The sequence below is a fragment of the Chiloscyllium plagiosum genome, unplaced genomic scaffold (assembly GCF_037043375.1).
Source record: "Chiloscyllium plagiosum isolate Xiang-an unplaced genomic scaffold, Cpla_swu_hap1 HiC_scaffold_4, whole genome shotgun sequence".
In the NCBI taxonomy this organism is placed as follows: domain Eukaryota; kingdom Metazoa; phylum Chordata; class Chondrichthyes; order Orectolobiformes; family Hemiscylliidae; genus Chiloscyllium; species Chiloscyllium plagiosum.
This window is the reverse complement of record NW_028270142.1, coordinates 3,989,808-4,006,593: the sequence shown is the minus strand read 5'-3', so window position 1 is coordinate 4,006,593 and position 16,786 is coordinate 3,989,808. Positions and strand designations below refer to the sequence as shown.

General features: G+C 40.3%; 1 protein-coding gene across 6 annotated transcripts in view; it reads left to right on the top strand.

The window, feature by feature from the left end:
• The window catches only part of unm_hu7910 (un-named hu7910), a 235,060-nt gene that overhangs the window by 134,507 nt on the left and 83,767 nt on the right, over window positions 1-16,786 (top strand). For all 6 annotated transcript variants that reach the window (XM_087985915.1, XM_043689309.2, XM_087985917.1 and 3 more), the window contains 4 exons: window positions 4,279-4,338; window positions 4,592-4,627; window positions 5,492-5,536; window positions 8,129-8,173. In XM_087985915.1, coding sequence (XP_087842041.1) covers window positions 4,279-4,338; window positions 4,592-4,627; window positions 5,492-5,536; window positions 8,129-8,173 — 186 coding nt within the window. The remainder of the gene's footprint in view (window positions 1-4,278; window positions 4,339-4,591; window positions 4,628-5,491; window positions 5,537-8,128; window positions 8,174-16,786) is intronic.

The window sequence follows — 16,786 nt, the reverse complement described above, 5'->3', positions numbered from 1 at the left end:
AATGATTTTTGTGTCGCTTTATGGAAATTTTCATATTATATACAGATTTTTTTCAGTTCTATCTACTTTTTGCTATTTATTGTGTTTGATTGTTTGTTTGCCTGCCTGCATTATGCTTAACGTTTTTATTTTTGAAACCAGTTTTATTTTAATTTCAGCTAACTAAACAGGAAAGTGAGAGGTAGTTGAGATTATTTAGTTATTTATTTACATGAAGATATATACTATCTAGCAAGAATAATTGGCTGATCAAGAATGTCTGATTATTATTTGAGGGTAAAGTGAAATTGATTGTAGCTGTGGAATGTTTTGCAACAGTTCAATTCACCTACATAACCTTTCCTTCTAACTGAGAAAGAGGACAGGCAAAGAGATTGGAAGCCAGCCAGATAATTACACTTGTTCCATTTGACCTTCCCTACATCATCAGGACAGAAGGGTGGAGATGTTCATCAATGACTGTGCAATGTTCAGCACCAGTTGCGATGACTCGGATACTGAAGCAGACCATGTCGAAATGGATAATACCTAGGCTTAAGCTGAAATGTGGCAAGGAACATTCACACCACACAAATAGTAGGCAGTGACCACCTCCAATAAGAGATGATTCAGCCACACCCCCTTGAAATTCAATAACATTACCATAACTGAGTCACTCCACAATTAATATCCAAGGTGGGGGGAGTTACCATTTCCTCAAAACTGACCTTCACTTGCATATAACTCCACCGGCTACAAGAGCACAGTGACTCAGTAATTAGCACTGCTGCCTCACAGTGCCAGGGACTAGAGTTCAATTCCACCCTTAGGCACCTGTTTGTGTGGAGTTTGCACATACTCCTCGTGTCTGATAGGTTTTCTCCTAATGCTCCTGTTTCTTCCAGCTGTGCAAAGATTTGCAGGTTAGGTGGATTGGCCATGGGAAATGCAGGGTTAAACGGATAGAGTATAGCTGTGGTTCTGGACGAAATATTATCTGGAGGGTCAGAGTGGACATGATGGGCTGAATAGCCTGCTTCCACACTGTAGAGATTCTGTGAGGAGCAGCTCAGAGGCTAGGAATACTGCAATGAGTAACTCACCACGTTTTGAGCAGCAATCCTCAAAGCCTGTCCACTATCCACAAGTCAGAAATGTGATGGGTGCAGCTCCCAAAACACTCGAGCTTGACACCATCCAGGACAAAGCAGCCCACTTGATTGGCACCACATCCACATACATTCACTCCCTCCACCACTGATGCTCAGTAGCAGCAGTGTTTGCTGTCTAAAAGATGCTCTGCAGAAATTCACCAAAGTTCCTTTGGCATCTTCCAGACTCGCCACCGCTTCCATTTAGAAGGACGGAGACAGCAGAAACATGGGACACCACCATCTATAAAATCCTCTTCAACCATTCCCTATCCTAACTTGCAAATACATTGTCGTTCTTCCAATATTCCTGGGTCAGAATCCTGGAGATCCCCCTCTAAGGGCATTGTGGGTCAACTTGCAGCACATGGACTACTGCAGTTCAAGAAGACAGCTCCCCTCCACCTTCTCAAGGAGCAACTAGGGACGGACAATAAATGCTGCACCCAGTCAGTGACACACACATCCCACCAGTGAATTTAAAAAATAAAAATTTTTGAGGTAGCATTGTTCAGCTGAATAGTTCCTTGGATAAAAATAATTTCCAGTTCCTGATGTGTGTCAGTTTTAGTTTTAAAAATCCATTATCTTTTCAATTAAAGAGTCATAGAGATGTACAGCACCAAAACAGACCCTTCGGTCCAATCTGTCCATGCCGACCAGATATCCCAACCCAACCTAGTCCAACCTGCCAGCACCCGAACCATATCCCTCCAAACCCTTCCTATTCATATACTCATCCCTCTTAAATGTTGCAATCGTACCAGCCTCTTCCATTTCCTCTGGCAGTTCGTTCCATACACATACCACCCTCTGCATAAAAATGTTACTCCTTAGGTCTCTTATATATCTTTCCCCTCTCACCCCAAACCTATGCCCTCTAGTTCTGGATTCCCCGGCCCCAGGGAAAAGACTTTGTCTATTTATCCTATCCATGCCCCTCATAATTTTGTAAACTTCTATAAGGTCACCCCTCAGCCTCTGACGCTCCAGGGAAAACAGCCCCAGCCTGTTCAGCCTCTCCCTATAGCTCAAATCCCCCAACCCTGGCAACATCCTTGTAAATCTTTTCTGAACCCTTTCAAGTTTCACAACATCTTTCCGATAGGAAGGAGACCAGAATTGCACACAATATTCCAACAGTGGCCTAACCAATGTCCTGTACAGCCTCAACATGACCTCCCAACTCCTGTACTTAATATTCTGACCAGTAAAGGAAAGCATACCAAATGCCTTCTTCATTATCCTATCTACCTGCGACTCCACTTTCAAGGAGCTATGAACCTGCACTCCAAGGTCTTTGTTCAGCAACACTCCCTAGGACCTTACCATTAAGTGTATAAGTCCTGCTATGATTTGCTTTCCCAAAATGCAGCACCTCACATTTATCCGAATTAACCTCCATCTGCCACTTCTCAGCCCATTGGCCCATCTGGTCAAGATCCTTTTGTAATCTGAGGTAACCCTCTTCGCTGTCCACGACACCTCCAATTTTGGTGTCATCTGCAAACTTACTAACTGTACCTCTTATGCTCCCATCCAAATCATTTATATAATTGACGAAAAGTAGTGGATCATTCTTTTCTCCACAGTCTAATTTAGAATCATTTGAAATTTGGCATTATTACGTTACTACTAATGAGTGCAAGACAAAAAGCCTTTTGGTCCAATTCATCCATGCTGACCAGATATCTCAACCCAATCTCGTCCCATTTGTCAGCATTTGGCCCATATCCCTCTAACCCTTCCTATTCATGTACCCATCCAGATACCTTTTAAATGTGTAATTGTACCAGCCTCTACCACTTCCTCTGGCAGCACATTTCATACACGCACCATTCTCTGAGTGAAAAAGTTGCCCCTTATGCCTCTTGTATATCTTTCCCCTCTCACCCTAAACCTATGCCCTCTAGTTCTGGACTCCCCGACCCCAGGGAAAAGACTTTGCCTATTTACCCTATCCATGCCCCTCATAATTATGTAAACCTCTATAAGGTCACCCCTCAGCCTCCGATGCTCCAGGGCAAACAGCCCCAGCCTATTCAACCTCTCCCTGAAGCTCAAATCCTCCAACCCTGGCAACATCCATGTAAATTTTTTCTGAAATCTTTCATGTTTCACAACGTCCTTCCGATAGGAAGAAGACAAGAATTGCACGTAATATTCCAAAAGTGGCCTAACCAATGTCCTGTTTAGCTACAAGATGACCTCCCAACTCCTGTACTCAATACTCTGATCAATAAAGGAAAGCATACCAAATGCCGCCTTTGCCATCCTCTCTACCTGCGACTCCACTTTCAAGGAGCTATGAACCTGCACTCCAAGATCTCTTTGTTCAGCAACACTCCCCAGGACCTTACCATTAAATATATAAGTCCTGCTAAGATTTGCTTTCCCAAAATGCATTACCTCGCATTTATCTGAATTAAACTCCTTCTGCCAGTCCTCAGCCCATTGACCCATCTGATCAAGATCCCATTGTAATCTGAGGTAACCACTTTTGCTGTCCATGACACCTCCAATTTTGGTGTCACCTGAAAACTTACAAACTGTACCTCTTAAGATCACATCCAAATTATTTCTATAATTGACGAAAAGTAATGGGCCCAGCACTGATTCTTGTGGCACCCCATGTTCACTGGCCTCTAGTCTGAAAAACAGCCCTCCACCACCTGTCTTCTACCTTTGAGCCAGTTGTGTATCCAAATGGCAAGATTTTGCTGTATTCCATGTGATCTAGCCTTGCTCACGTCATTATTCATCCTTCTGATTTAGTTTTGCAAGTGTTTTCGGTTTCCCAATTAATAGTACAAACAAATGGTAAGTATTCTAATGCTGCCTCCTGTATGTACTTTTTAAATTTCGGAATAAAACTAATTTCTAGATTGGCCTTAATCAAGTGCATTGAAAGAGAGAGATATATATACAAGATGTAGAGATTGTGGGTGCAGATCTGCATCTCACCACTCTGTGGCGCAATGTGACTGTGTTATCTAACGGCACCATTTGAGTTTCTCCAGCTCCATTTAAAGTTCATTTACATTAATTTAAATGTCAATGTGCAGGCAGGGTGATAATGACCCCAAGATTTAAATTGTGGAGCGTCCTCCAAGTGAGTGAATGCCTTCTTTGTTTTTTTGTACTACAGAATCTGTGACTTATTCAGAAGTGAGTGAACCCTCAGAACCTGACCATCTGGAAGTAACAGGTTAGTTAGGAGCCTCATTATTTCAATTTCTCTTGCGCTCTCAACTTTTTTTCTGTTGGAAGTCTTTTCTTGTTCGGGATCCACATGTCAGGAGTCAGCTTTGAATTTGTTTTGTTAAATTTGGTTTCTGGATTCACTGTCCAGTTCCCCATAGGACTGGTAAATTAAACTGGACAGTATAAACACTGGGTGATGACATATAAAAATGAATGTATAGCTGTTTATATTAATAATGTACTTCTTTATTTTTCAGGTGAATCAAAAGATGATTTGGGCACAGTTGAACTAGGTAAAAACAAATTACATTGTTACAACATACGTAATACAGCAACCTGAGTTGACTTGCAAAGTTCCTTCCCAAATATTCCATCGTGTTGCAAATTATGAACTGCAGTTGGATACATTTTTCCACTTTTTTCCTCAAGATTCTGTCTGGTAATTTGGTAGGAATTGTTCACACTGCTTCATATCTTTTACCACACCTTCAATGCTGGTAGCTGCATACTGACATTAGGTATGGAGATCAACAGGCCTACCTAGACAACACTATCAGATCATCTAGGAAAGAGCACTGACCGGTGACAGCAAAAACAAAGTACTCTCTGTTTTTCAGGTAGCTGTTCAGTTTGAGTATTTTGCAGCCCTTCTATTCCTGGTTTAATGTGTTGCGCTTCACTGGAATGCGCCTATGTGCAGCTGCCAGGTGAATTACTGACGGAAGGGAGGCTTCACACAGCGGGACTAAGATGTTGATGACTCTTGAGCTATCCTAAAAAGGTGTACAGATTTGCTTAAGTTAGCTTTGTAGTTTAGTTACTTCTGTACAGTCATAATGAGATTAGTTGTGGAGCTTTCATTTCTTGAACTATTTGGTCCTCCTACATAATGACATGGCTCTTAGTGGGGTTTTATTTCTTCTTCCCTATTCTGTAAGCTTGTAGTTTTCAACAGATTTCTTGAGGTGCTGCAATAAAACTGCGTATTAACTCCGTTTTCTCCCAGCATGTGCTGATGAGTTTATCCAGCAATTTCTGTTTTTGTTCTTGAGATGCTGGGTCAGTTTGAGATGTTTCTTAAACAGGCAAAGGGTAAATGAGAATTTTTTCATGACTTGGGTTTTTATCAATGATCAGTTTTATTTTCAATATTACAGAGAAAGAGCTTGGAACGACAGGTTTAGAAGAGGAAGCAACTGATGGTATGTCTACACACTGCCAGTTCTGAAATGCTTATTGAAGAATGTTATTATCTGGTGATTAAGCATGCTGTACTCGAGTGAGTGTCCTGTAGTTTAACAGGAAGTACAATACCAGACCTACTTTTCCCTTCTCTTTGGTAATGCTAAGTCTTGTGTTTAGTGACAAAATGAAGGCTATTGCTTCCTTTCAAATGAGCAAAATTGAAAGCATGATGATTGGGAATCTAAAAGGCGGAGGGTGTTTGAGCATTTTCTCCATGCTCTGTTTAGAATGGATTCTGAAACTACTTGGGTCGTTCGTTTTTGTTCTGGATCTGGTTCTGATGGATGAGCAGATCAAGTGAATCAATCGTCACTAAAAGAAAATTGAAGGGGTATTGATCATGATACCACAAAGTTGAAGTTGGCTAGGGGAAAGGGCAAAGAATAATCCAGGCTGAGAATTATTTACTTAGAGGGCTACCTTCAGTGGGGTGAGAGCAGACCTGGTTCAGGTAAATTGAAATCAAAGATTGAGAGGCAAAACTACAACAGAACAATGAGTTGCTTTTAAACAGAAGGTAGATTGCCACAGTCAAGAAATACGGTCACAATGCAGAAAGGGAAGACAAACAAATTCAGAGCGCTCTGGTTAGAGATTGATAGTTGGATGAAGTTAAATAACACATGCAAGGAAGGGGAGACTAGCAGCCATCTTACAGAGAGTTTAAAAGTCTCACCTTTGAGCCACTCACCATTCTGACTTGGAAATATATTGTCATTCCTTCACTGTCACTGGATCAAAATTCCGGGACAAAAAAAAATGAAATAAATAGTCAGCATGGTAGATCATAGGAATAAAAACGAAGAAGTAAAAAGTTGAGAATATCATTCTTTCTGACCCACCCCATGCCCACACCTAGACTCAAGGGAGACCTCCAATTGCTTCACCTCTACCTGCACCAGACCCAACAATGTAGGTGTCCTTCCACTTTAAGCACCAACTCTTCACCACCGAGCCCTCTTTGCTGACACTGCTGAACCCACATTCGCCCCATAGCTAAGAGTCTCTGACACATTAAATTGCTGTTCAGTGTGTTCTTAGCATTTGGCTAAGCTAAATTGAACTGTCAGAATTTGCTGTGCTTCTATTTTGTACACTACAACAGCTGAACTTCTGCCATGCTTTCCCAAAATGCTGTCTAATTTTAGAAAAATCTGTAATTAATATCTGATGTTTTGGATTATGTTTTGTGATCAATATGCTCATAAAGTTTCTTTCTAATATCATGTTCTGAGGAACTCACCACTATTGTCCAACATTGAAACGCAGCTGAGCTGAATGGGAACTGTGATCTTTCATAGTACTTTAAAATTTTATTTTTGAAATTTCCACATTCTTGGTTTGAAGCAGAATAAGATACCACAGAAAATATAAAATCTGTTCCATAAAATGTCAACAGAAATGACAGAGTGGGTTTGTATGTAACTTGATGTAGTAGAAAATCCACTGGAATGTTATCAAACAAAATTTGCCACTGAACCATGGAAGGACGTCAGACCGAAAGTTGGATTATGGGGCATGTTTTAAAGATAAATCAAGGGGTTCCAGGAGGGAATTCCAGAGATCAGTGAAAAGGCAGCTGAGATGGTAACCAGTGATGGAGTGATTAAAATCGAGCCTTCACAAGACTTGTAGGGTTTGAGATGAAAAATAAAAGGTATGGAGAGATTTGGTGAAAATTTTAAAATCAAAGTGTTGCCTGATTGTTAGCCATTGTAGAGATCAGCAAGCATGCGTGAAGGGTTAACAGGGCTTGTGCGAGATGGCATATGACAAATGCTTGGATATGCTTGGGGTTGAGTAGTGTGAAAGATAGGAAGTTGGCCAGGAGAGTTTTCATTTTAGCCTGTGTCCACTTCAAAGTCCTGATGTTGAGGTGCCAGTGTTGGACTGGGGTGGACAAAGTTAAAAATCATACAACACCAGGTTATAGTCCAACAGGTTTATTTGGAAGCACAAGCTTTCAGAGCACTGCTCCTTTATCAGGTAGCTAGTGGGGCAGCTAGCTACCTGACGAAGGAGCAGCGCTCCAAAAGCTTGTACTTTCAAATAAATTTGTTGGACTATAACATGGCATTGTGATTTTTAACAGCATCCAAGTAACAGAACACCCATTTTTCTACATTGGTTTATGTAGTATGATCCGTTCTACACAAAGCTTCCTCTACTCTGCAGTGCAATGTTTTTGAATTCAAGTTTTATTGAGCATTTTTCCAGTATCAGTTGTCCATTTTGCCAATTTTTTTTATTGAATTGTCAATAATTTTTGATCATTAGTCTGTGTGTTGTGAAATTGAGCAGATCGGAAGGAATATTTAGACTTGGGAGAGAGGGTTCTTCTGTTCCAACAATCGGGGACAGGCTTTGAATGTTGATGGTAGTGATAAATAAAATATCATTGATCGTAACAATCAAAATTCTTCTCTTTATTTGTCTTTTAATTGCAATGTAATTTTAAAATTTTAAATGTGAACTTTAAAATAATTGATTCCTAAACTTATAGAATTGTTTGAAAAACTGTTTCTCTCTTTGTTACTTGCTTTTCCCAGAGCCACATACACTATCAGAAGATAAACTAAAGGAAATGCCATCAGGTATTTACATTTTCCATGTTTTACACCTTTTATCCATGTCCATCAAGCATAATAAGATATTGGGTAATTCTACAGGCATTAAATTGTGCGTCCCTTCAATGTAATGACCATTAGTCCAGGTGGAACCATAAATGTCTCTCTCCATTGGAGAGAGACAACTGGGCATTTTGTAATTTAAAAGTGTTTGACTTGCATGTATTTGACTTGTGGTGTTATAGGATTTAAGGGTTACGGTGAGAGGGCAGGTAAGTGGATCTAGGGCTACAAAAAGATCAGCCATGGTCTTATTGAATGGTGGAGGAGGCTTGAAGGGCAGATGGCCTACTCCTAGTTTGTATGTATGAACTACTTGAATGTAGGCAAAGTCAGTAGTCACACGACACAGATTATAGTCCAGCTGGTTTATTTGAAATCACAAGCTTTTGCAACACTGCTCCTTCATCAGGTAAAGACTTCTGGTGTCATGTGACTTCTGATTTTATCAAGGAGAAAGTGAGGACTGCAGATACTGGAGTATCAGAATCAAAAGTGTGGTGATGGAAAAGCACAGCATGTCAGGCAGCATCCAAGAAGCAGGAGAATCAATGTTTTAGGCAAGAGCCCTTCCTGATAGAGTTCTTGCCCGAAACGTCGATTCTCCTGCTCCTTGGATGCTGCCTGACCTGCTGTGCTTTTCCAGCACTCTAAATTCAGATTTTATCTACCTCAGTCCAACACTGGCACCTCCACATCCTGCTTGAATGTGGAAGATCATGAGTGCAAATGTGATTTTAAAAGAGCATGCTAATTGCTATGTTTATTTTTAAAAATAAAACAGTAGTATCTAAAGGTTTCTATCACTTAGGTTTTCCTCCATTTGGTAAATTAGGTCATATCATGGTGGCTTCATTGCATTGTATTCCTTCATTAGTAAAACCATATGGCATAAAATTCAGGTGAATCGATGTTATTAGTGTCATTGAATTATTTTAGTTTTCTGAAAGAAAATAAGTGGAGTGTGCACATGCCAACCATTTCATAGCTTTTTATAGCATTCCTGGGTTCTTAATGCTACCTGTAAATATTTGAAATTAAATATTTCTCTTTAAATTAGTACTTTGGGCATTATGCTACTTCATTGGAAATTAAATCATGCAATTTATTAATCTGTTATAAACTGAACAGTGATAACTTGGCAATGGAATTAATTATGCAGAATTCCTTTAGTGTATTGATATTTTCAAATCAATTGTTAATGTCTGAGTGCACACGATAATTAAAGATGCCCAGCAATTAATATAGTGAACAAAATAGACAATATTCAACAACGTTCTACCAGTTTGTGTGACATGTCACATTTGCCTTAATCAATTTGAGACATACCACAAAGTACATAGAAACCAGTTGTTACTAGCTGCGCTTGGAATAAAGACATGTTACACAAGGCTATCGTCTTGACAGATACCAGGTTATTTTTGCTAGGTTACTTTTTTTTTTAAAAGTTAATGTTTAATAAAGTCTTTCAGCAACTCTCAGTATCCCTTGGACTACTGTGAAAAGCCATAAGCAAGTTGAAACATTGAGAATTTGGATCTCACCTTTTTCCCTTGAGATCTGTAATTGTTTACTCTGTATTGTCATTAACAATAGTTACATAATAACTTTCACTTTTGTATGTGTATATTGTGAATTTAAGTACATAAGAAATTAGCACATAAACCAATTATTCATTTCTGTCTGAGAATTATGAAGCATTAATAGCAAATGCTTTCAGTTTACTTTGGTTTAGATGCATGTTTATTTTTTGTTAACTTTCAAATAACCAGAGACCCACAATAACTTTAATGAGCATTTTAGAATTTGGGAAAATGTTTTGAACCACTGGAAAGAACAGCTGTAATTGTATTTACAAGCTATAACCTCTTAAAGCACCCACTGAGCATTCAAACATAAATACTTCATTCTCAGTGCATCTTAAAGGATTCCTTCTTTACTGTTGTCTATGTCTCACATTCTACAATCTAGGGAAAGTCAATTTTATTATGTACCTCCTAGAAGTTGACTAAAGATATTTGAATTCTTTGCAATGAAAGAACTAGGAAGAAATGGTACTGGTACTGATTGTCAAAATTTTTAAGCTGTTATGTGTTAAACAGCTCAGAATCGTTTTACCAAATCCATTTAATATTTATTATTTTATTCTTTGAATTTCCTTTGAATGCACTATAGCTGCATGTAATGCAAAACTTGCTGACAGTAGACATTTTTTTTAAATCATAAGACTTCTTTCAATGCCTAGCCCATTCAGAATTCTACAAAGATTACTCATGAGAACTTGAGAGATGTTAGCACATTAGTTTTGAAAAGTTACTTTCTCGATGCTTCCCTCATGACTCTGTACCACAACCAATCAAATATGAGATTTAGTTAGAATCCAAAGCGCGCACATTACAGGTTGGGTGATGCAATGCAAGATATAGGTCTAGAAAGGGTTTTGAATAGGTATTGTGTGCATTGTGTCCAAAAAGGGAAACTGGAGTGTCTCAAACGTTTAGAGCTTAGGCTTTGTTTAAACAGTGCAGTGAAGTGCTGGTGTCGGTCATTCTTTCTCACATTGAATGTGTGAATTTCATGGTGCCAGCCTTGCCAGCTGTGTGAGGCGAAGAGATTGTGGCCTCCAGTAACCATCAAGATTTGTTGTGGAGGTGGGTGGAGCTCACATACTGAGTCCACACCAGTTTTAAAAGTAACTAAACTTCTCTGTTTGGTAGATGAGAGCCAAAAACAGGTGTAAGGCACCTAATGAACACTTTTATAACAATCCTGAAGAGTATTTTACTCAGCTACCCAGGGTAAGATAAGGACCCGTAGTGTTAGAGCCAAGATACTAGCATAGATAGAACATTGGCTGTCTGGCAGAGAGCAAAGAGCAGGGTTAAAAGGGTCCTGCTCAGAATGGCAGCCAGTGATTAGTGTTGTTCTGCAAGCGTCGATGTTGACACTCAACTTTTCACTTTATTCATTCATGATCTAAATGAAGGAACTGAGGGCATTCTGGCTAAGTTTGCAGATGGAACAAAAGGTAGATCGGGTAGTATTGAGGAGGCAGGGAGGCTACAGAAGGATTTGGACAGGTTAGAGTGGGCAAAGAAATGGCGTATGACGTAGGTCATGTGAGGTCATGCATTTTGTTAGGAAGAATAGAGGCATTTTCTAAATGGAGAGAGAAATTCAGAAATATGAAGTCTGAAGGGACTTGAGAGTCCTGGTCCAGTTTTCTCCTAAGGTAAACTTGCAAGTTGAATCGGTCATTAGGAAGGCAGATACAATGTTGGCATTTATTTCGAGAGGACTTGAATATAAAAGCAGGGATAAGATTAGAGTGGTGCTGGAAAAGCACAACAAGTCAGGCAGCGTCTGAGGAGCAGGAAAATTGATGTTTTAGACAGGAGCCCTTCATTAGGAATTCTTGACCTGCTGTGCTTTTCCAGCACCACTCTAATCTTGTCTCTGATCTCCAGCATCTGCAGTCCTCACTTTCGCCTATAAAAGCAGGGGATGTATGTGTGAGGCTTTATAAGGCTCTGGTCAGACCACATTTAGAATATTGTGAGCAATTTTGGGCTCCATACCTCAGGAAGGATGTACTGGCCCTGGAGCAGGTCCAGAGGAGGTTCATGAGAATGATCCCAGGAATGAAGGCTTAACATATTAGGAGCATTTAAGGACTTTGGGTCTATTCTCAATGGAATTTAGAAGTATGAGGGGATTTCTAAATGAAACTTACAGAATACTGAACGCCTCGACAGAGTGGACATTGGGAGGATGTTTTCATTAGCAGGAGAGACAAGGCTCAGTGGTTAGCACTGCTGCTTCACAGCGCCAGGGACCCGGGTTCGATTCCAGCCTTGGGCGACTGTCTGTGTGGAGTTTGCATATTCTCCCCATGTCTGCGTGGGTTTCCTCCGGGTGCTCCAGTTTCCTCCCACAGTCCAAAGATGTGCAGATTAGGTGAATTGGTCGTGCTAAATTGCCTGTAGAGTTAGGTGCATCAGTTAGGGGGAATGGGTCTGGGTGGGTTACTCTTCGGAGGGTCGGTGTGGACTAGTTGGGCCAAAGGGCCTGTTTCCACACTGTGGGAAATCTAATCTAATCATGACCCAAGAGCACAGCCTTAGAGTAAAGGGAAGACCTTTTTAGAACAGAGATGCGGAGGAACGTCTTCAGCCAGAGGGCGGTAAGTCTATGAAATTCATTGCCACAGAAGGCTTTGGAGGCCAGGTCGTTGAGTGTAATTAAGACTGAGAGGGGTTTTTGTTGTCAAGGAGATCTAAGGTTACAGGGAGAAAACGAGTGAATGGGGTTAAGAAACTTATCAGCCATAATTGAGTCTGCTCCACCACTCAATGGGCTAAATAGCCTAATTTCCCCTCCTATGTCTTGTGATCTACCTGAAAAATGAACTGAATAAATTTTGGGTTTAACACTTTTCAGATGACTTTGAAACACAGGACATTGTTTATTGAAATTGGGCCTCATTGCAACCATTTTTAAAAATTCATTGTTGGGTTGTGCTCATCATGGGCTGGGCCAACGTTTGGTGCTTGTCTGGAATTGCATTTTGGAAAGTAGTGGTGAATCATCATCTTGGATCATTGCAGCCTCTTATGTAGTGGCTTGGTACAACTGGGTGACTTGCTTGACTTTTAAGAGTAGTTCAGAATCAACCAAGTTGCTGTGGGTCTGGAGTCATGTGGGCAGGTAGTGACAGAGCAATATTGTCACTGGACAATAAACCAGAAATCCAGGCCAATGCTCTGGGAACATGGGTTAGAGTTCCACCATGGGAGATGGTGAAATTTAATTGGAATTGAAAAGTAACCTGACCATAAATCAATTTTCATAGAAATGTCATAGGACAGAGTCTGTCACTTCCACTTGTTCTGGCTTGTGCGTGACTCCAAATAGGCACGGTAAAGTGTTTGTCTCTTAATTGCCTTTTAAAAGGCTTATCAAGCCATTAATAAAATGTTCATCTCCAAGAGAATTCAACCATCTCGACCGCTAGTGGTTTACCATCATTGAATCTCCCATATTAACATCATGGATGTTACCTTTGACCAGAATCTGAAGACTCAATAGTTCACCATCAACAAGACATAGGTCAGATATGTGATGGAATATTTCTCACTTGCCTGGATGAGTACAGTTCCAACAACAGTTGAAGCTCATTACCATCCAGGTTAAAGCTCCGTCCACCACTTTTAGAATCTACTCCCTTCACTATTGAGACCCTCTGGCAGCAGATAACAATATGCACTATGACAATTCATCAGGGTTCCTTAGGCAGCACCTGTGATCTCTTCCATCTAGGCAGACAAGAGCAGCGCACACGTGACTTGTATCACTGTTTCTTTAGTGTCACTTGGTCAAAGTCCTGGAGCCTCCTCCCTAGTAGCATTGTGGGTCTACCTACATAAAATGGACTTCAGCGGGTCAAGAAGGCTGCTGACCACCCCCAGATGAAAGGCGATTAGGAATGAGCAATAAATGCTGCCCAGTCAGTGAAGACCACAACCCATGAATTAATGAATAAAGTTTCTGATTTCCAGCATTAGCGGCTCTTTTAGTTTTTAATAAACAGAAATGTAGGTCAGACCGGGCAAGCATGGCAGATTTCCTTTCCTAAAAGGCAGAAGTGAACAAATAGGTGTTTACACAAATTGTTGGTCGATTCATAGTTACTATTACTGCAAACAAACTTTTAATCCAAAATGCTATTCAATGATAGCTGCTGCTGGAGTTTGAGTTCAGTGGTGGAATTTGAACCCATGTTCGTGAGACATGAACTTTGCCCTCTGGATGAGCTGTTTCAGTGACTTTGTCATTATGCAATCACCTCCCCAATTTCTACGCAAGAATGAAGAACTGCTGTTGGCCACTTTGTCCTTTGAGCCTAATTGGAAATTTAACAAATTCATTGCTTATTAACCTCAACTTCACCTTCTCCTGATACTTGTTTTAAGAAAACCTGTGGATTTTGCATGTCATTGGCTGGGCCAGCATTTTTTTGCCCATCTCTTATTGCTCTTGAAGGTGTTGGTCAGCTGCTTTCTTGAACAGTCCATCTGGTGTGGGTAGACCCACAATGCCCTTAGGGAGGGGATTCCAGGATTTTGATCCAGCGACACTGAAAGAATGGCAACGTTTCTAAGTCAGGATGGTGAATTAGTTGGAGGGGATCTTGAAGGTGGTGTATTCCCGTGTATCAGCTGCCCTTGACCTTCTAGATGGAAGTGCTCATGTGTTTGGAAGGTGCTGTCTGAGGATCTTTGAATTTCTGCAATACATCTTGTCGATAGTACACACTGCTACTATGAGCATCAATGGTGGAGGGAGTGGATATAGTGCCAATCGAGAAGGCTCCTTTGGCACTGATTGTGTCAAGCTTGAGTGTTGTTGGAACTGCTCCCATCCAAGCAAGTGGGGAGTATTCCATCACACTTCTAACTTGTGCCTTATAGACAGACAGGCTTCGGGGAGTCAGGAGGTGAGTTACTTGTTATTCTGTGTCTTGGATGCGCACTCAGCACCAATAGCTGTCTAAGTTAATAGTTTCCAAAGATTAACAATTGCTCAAGTGAAGATTTTTTTTTGTTTCCATTAGTCCTAAATGGCTGACTTTTTTTTGGGTACTCTGGTCCCATGTTCTGCATTTCCTAGTGAGGTAAAAAATTGTCTCAGCATCTGTCCTGACAAGCCTCTTTAAAATTCTTCTGTATGTTTCCACAGGATTGCCTTTCATTTCTGTAAACCTCAAGGGATACCTTCTATCCCATTGTATTCTCTCTGGCACTTAACACCCTCTGGGTCCTTCGAAAAAATTTCAGTCAGTGTTGAAGTAGGCCCACCCACAAGTTCAAACTGTGATTTAAGGAAAACAAATTAATAGCTTAATGAGTGCTTGAGATGTGTACTACATAAACAAATCCATTTGCTTATCCAGCATTTGCTTATTTTGTGTGTGTGGATGCCTTACAGGCCTCGCATGATATTAACAGAATATTTGTCTTTAAGATTTTGAAGAGGGGCAAATCTTTTATTCTTCCACAGGATGTGCTTGTCACTGGTAAGACCAGCATTTACTGTCATTCAGTAATTGTCCTTGGAAGTGAGTAGCATGTTAGACCATTTCAGAGTCAGGCACATTGTGCTACAGTAATAGGTCAGACTGGGTAAGGACAGCAAGTTTCATCCCTGAAGGACGTTATTGAGCCAGATTGATTTTTAGAACAGCTTATTAGTTTCATGCTCACCATTATTGATACTAAGATTTTCATTATGGAGTTTTTTTTAAACTGAATTCAACATTTGTTTTGAATTTGTCTGAATCATTAGTCCAGGTCTTTGGATTATCAGTCCAGAAGCATAAACAGCTGTACTCCCTTAAGACCATTAAACATTTTCAATCCTTTTAAAATAAAAAAAATGCCTGTCTGGTTGTGTTGCTGGACAGCCCAGTATTTATTTCATAATCACTATCAGTGAAAGGATATCACTCAGATTGTGTAACTTGTATGAGGCTTAAAAAAAGGAAAAAGTATGATGTTCTTTGATTTCCTCAATTTGGTTGTGCACATGTCTATATGTGCAAGATGGAACTACTTTTAGTACCTGAGGAGAACATCCTATAGGAGATGGGGAATGCATTCAAACCAGAAATAAAAACAAAGTATTAACAATACTCAGGTCTGGCAGCATTTGCTGAGAGAATTATTTCAATCTGCTCCTTCTATTGCTCCTGGAATGCATTGACAATACTATAACACTACGTCCTGAACCACAAGGTTCCTGATCATGGGTTAAAAACTGAGGAGCAATAAAAGTAAATGACATGTCTAAGGTAAATAGAATGCCCAGAGCCTGAATTTCAATTAAAATAAATTGTGACCGATACCAATTACCATATTGGGCTGAGGATTCTGGCTGCAGGTTTGGCGATCCATGGAGAGACTGCAGAAAAATACCAGTGGGCAAGATTTGAATGAGAACAGAGCATTAAGTCGACTATCATGCCCCTTGTGTCCTGTCTAATTATAAATGTAAACTTCAGTATTTTAACCAAATGATAATACTGCTAAAGGTCAGCCAAACCTCACGTGAAACCTAATTGAAAAGCAGAATATTATAGATGCAAAAATCTTGAAATAAAAACAGAAAATGCTACAAAAACTCAACAGGTCAGAGTGTTCTGATGAAAGCTCAACAATCTGAAAAGTTAGCTACTTCTCTCTCCACAACTGCATACTGAGCAGCTGAATGTTGCCAGTATTTTCTAAGATGTTTCTAGAGAAGAAACAGCTGCTTGATTTCATTGTTAAATGGTCTCAAAACTACTCGATGGTACTCGTGCATTCTCCTGCACTTTCACAATCTGTTGTCTCCTCTCTTCTCCACCTCTCTTCACCCGCCATCTTCCCCCTCCCTCCCCTTCTTCCCCTCTTCGCTCCCCCCCTTCGCTCCTTCCTCTTTGCTTCTCCTCCACCCAGCTTTTGTTTAGAAACAATTCCCCCTGATCGTTGATACTATAGTTTTTGTTGTTGGAGGTCAGTCATGTCAACCCCTGGACATTTC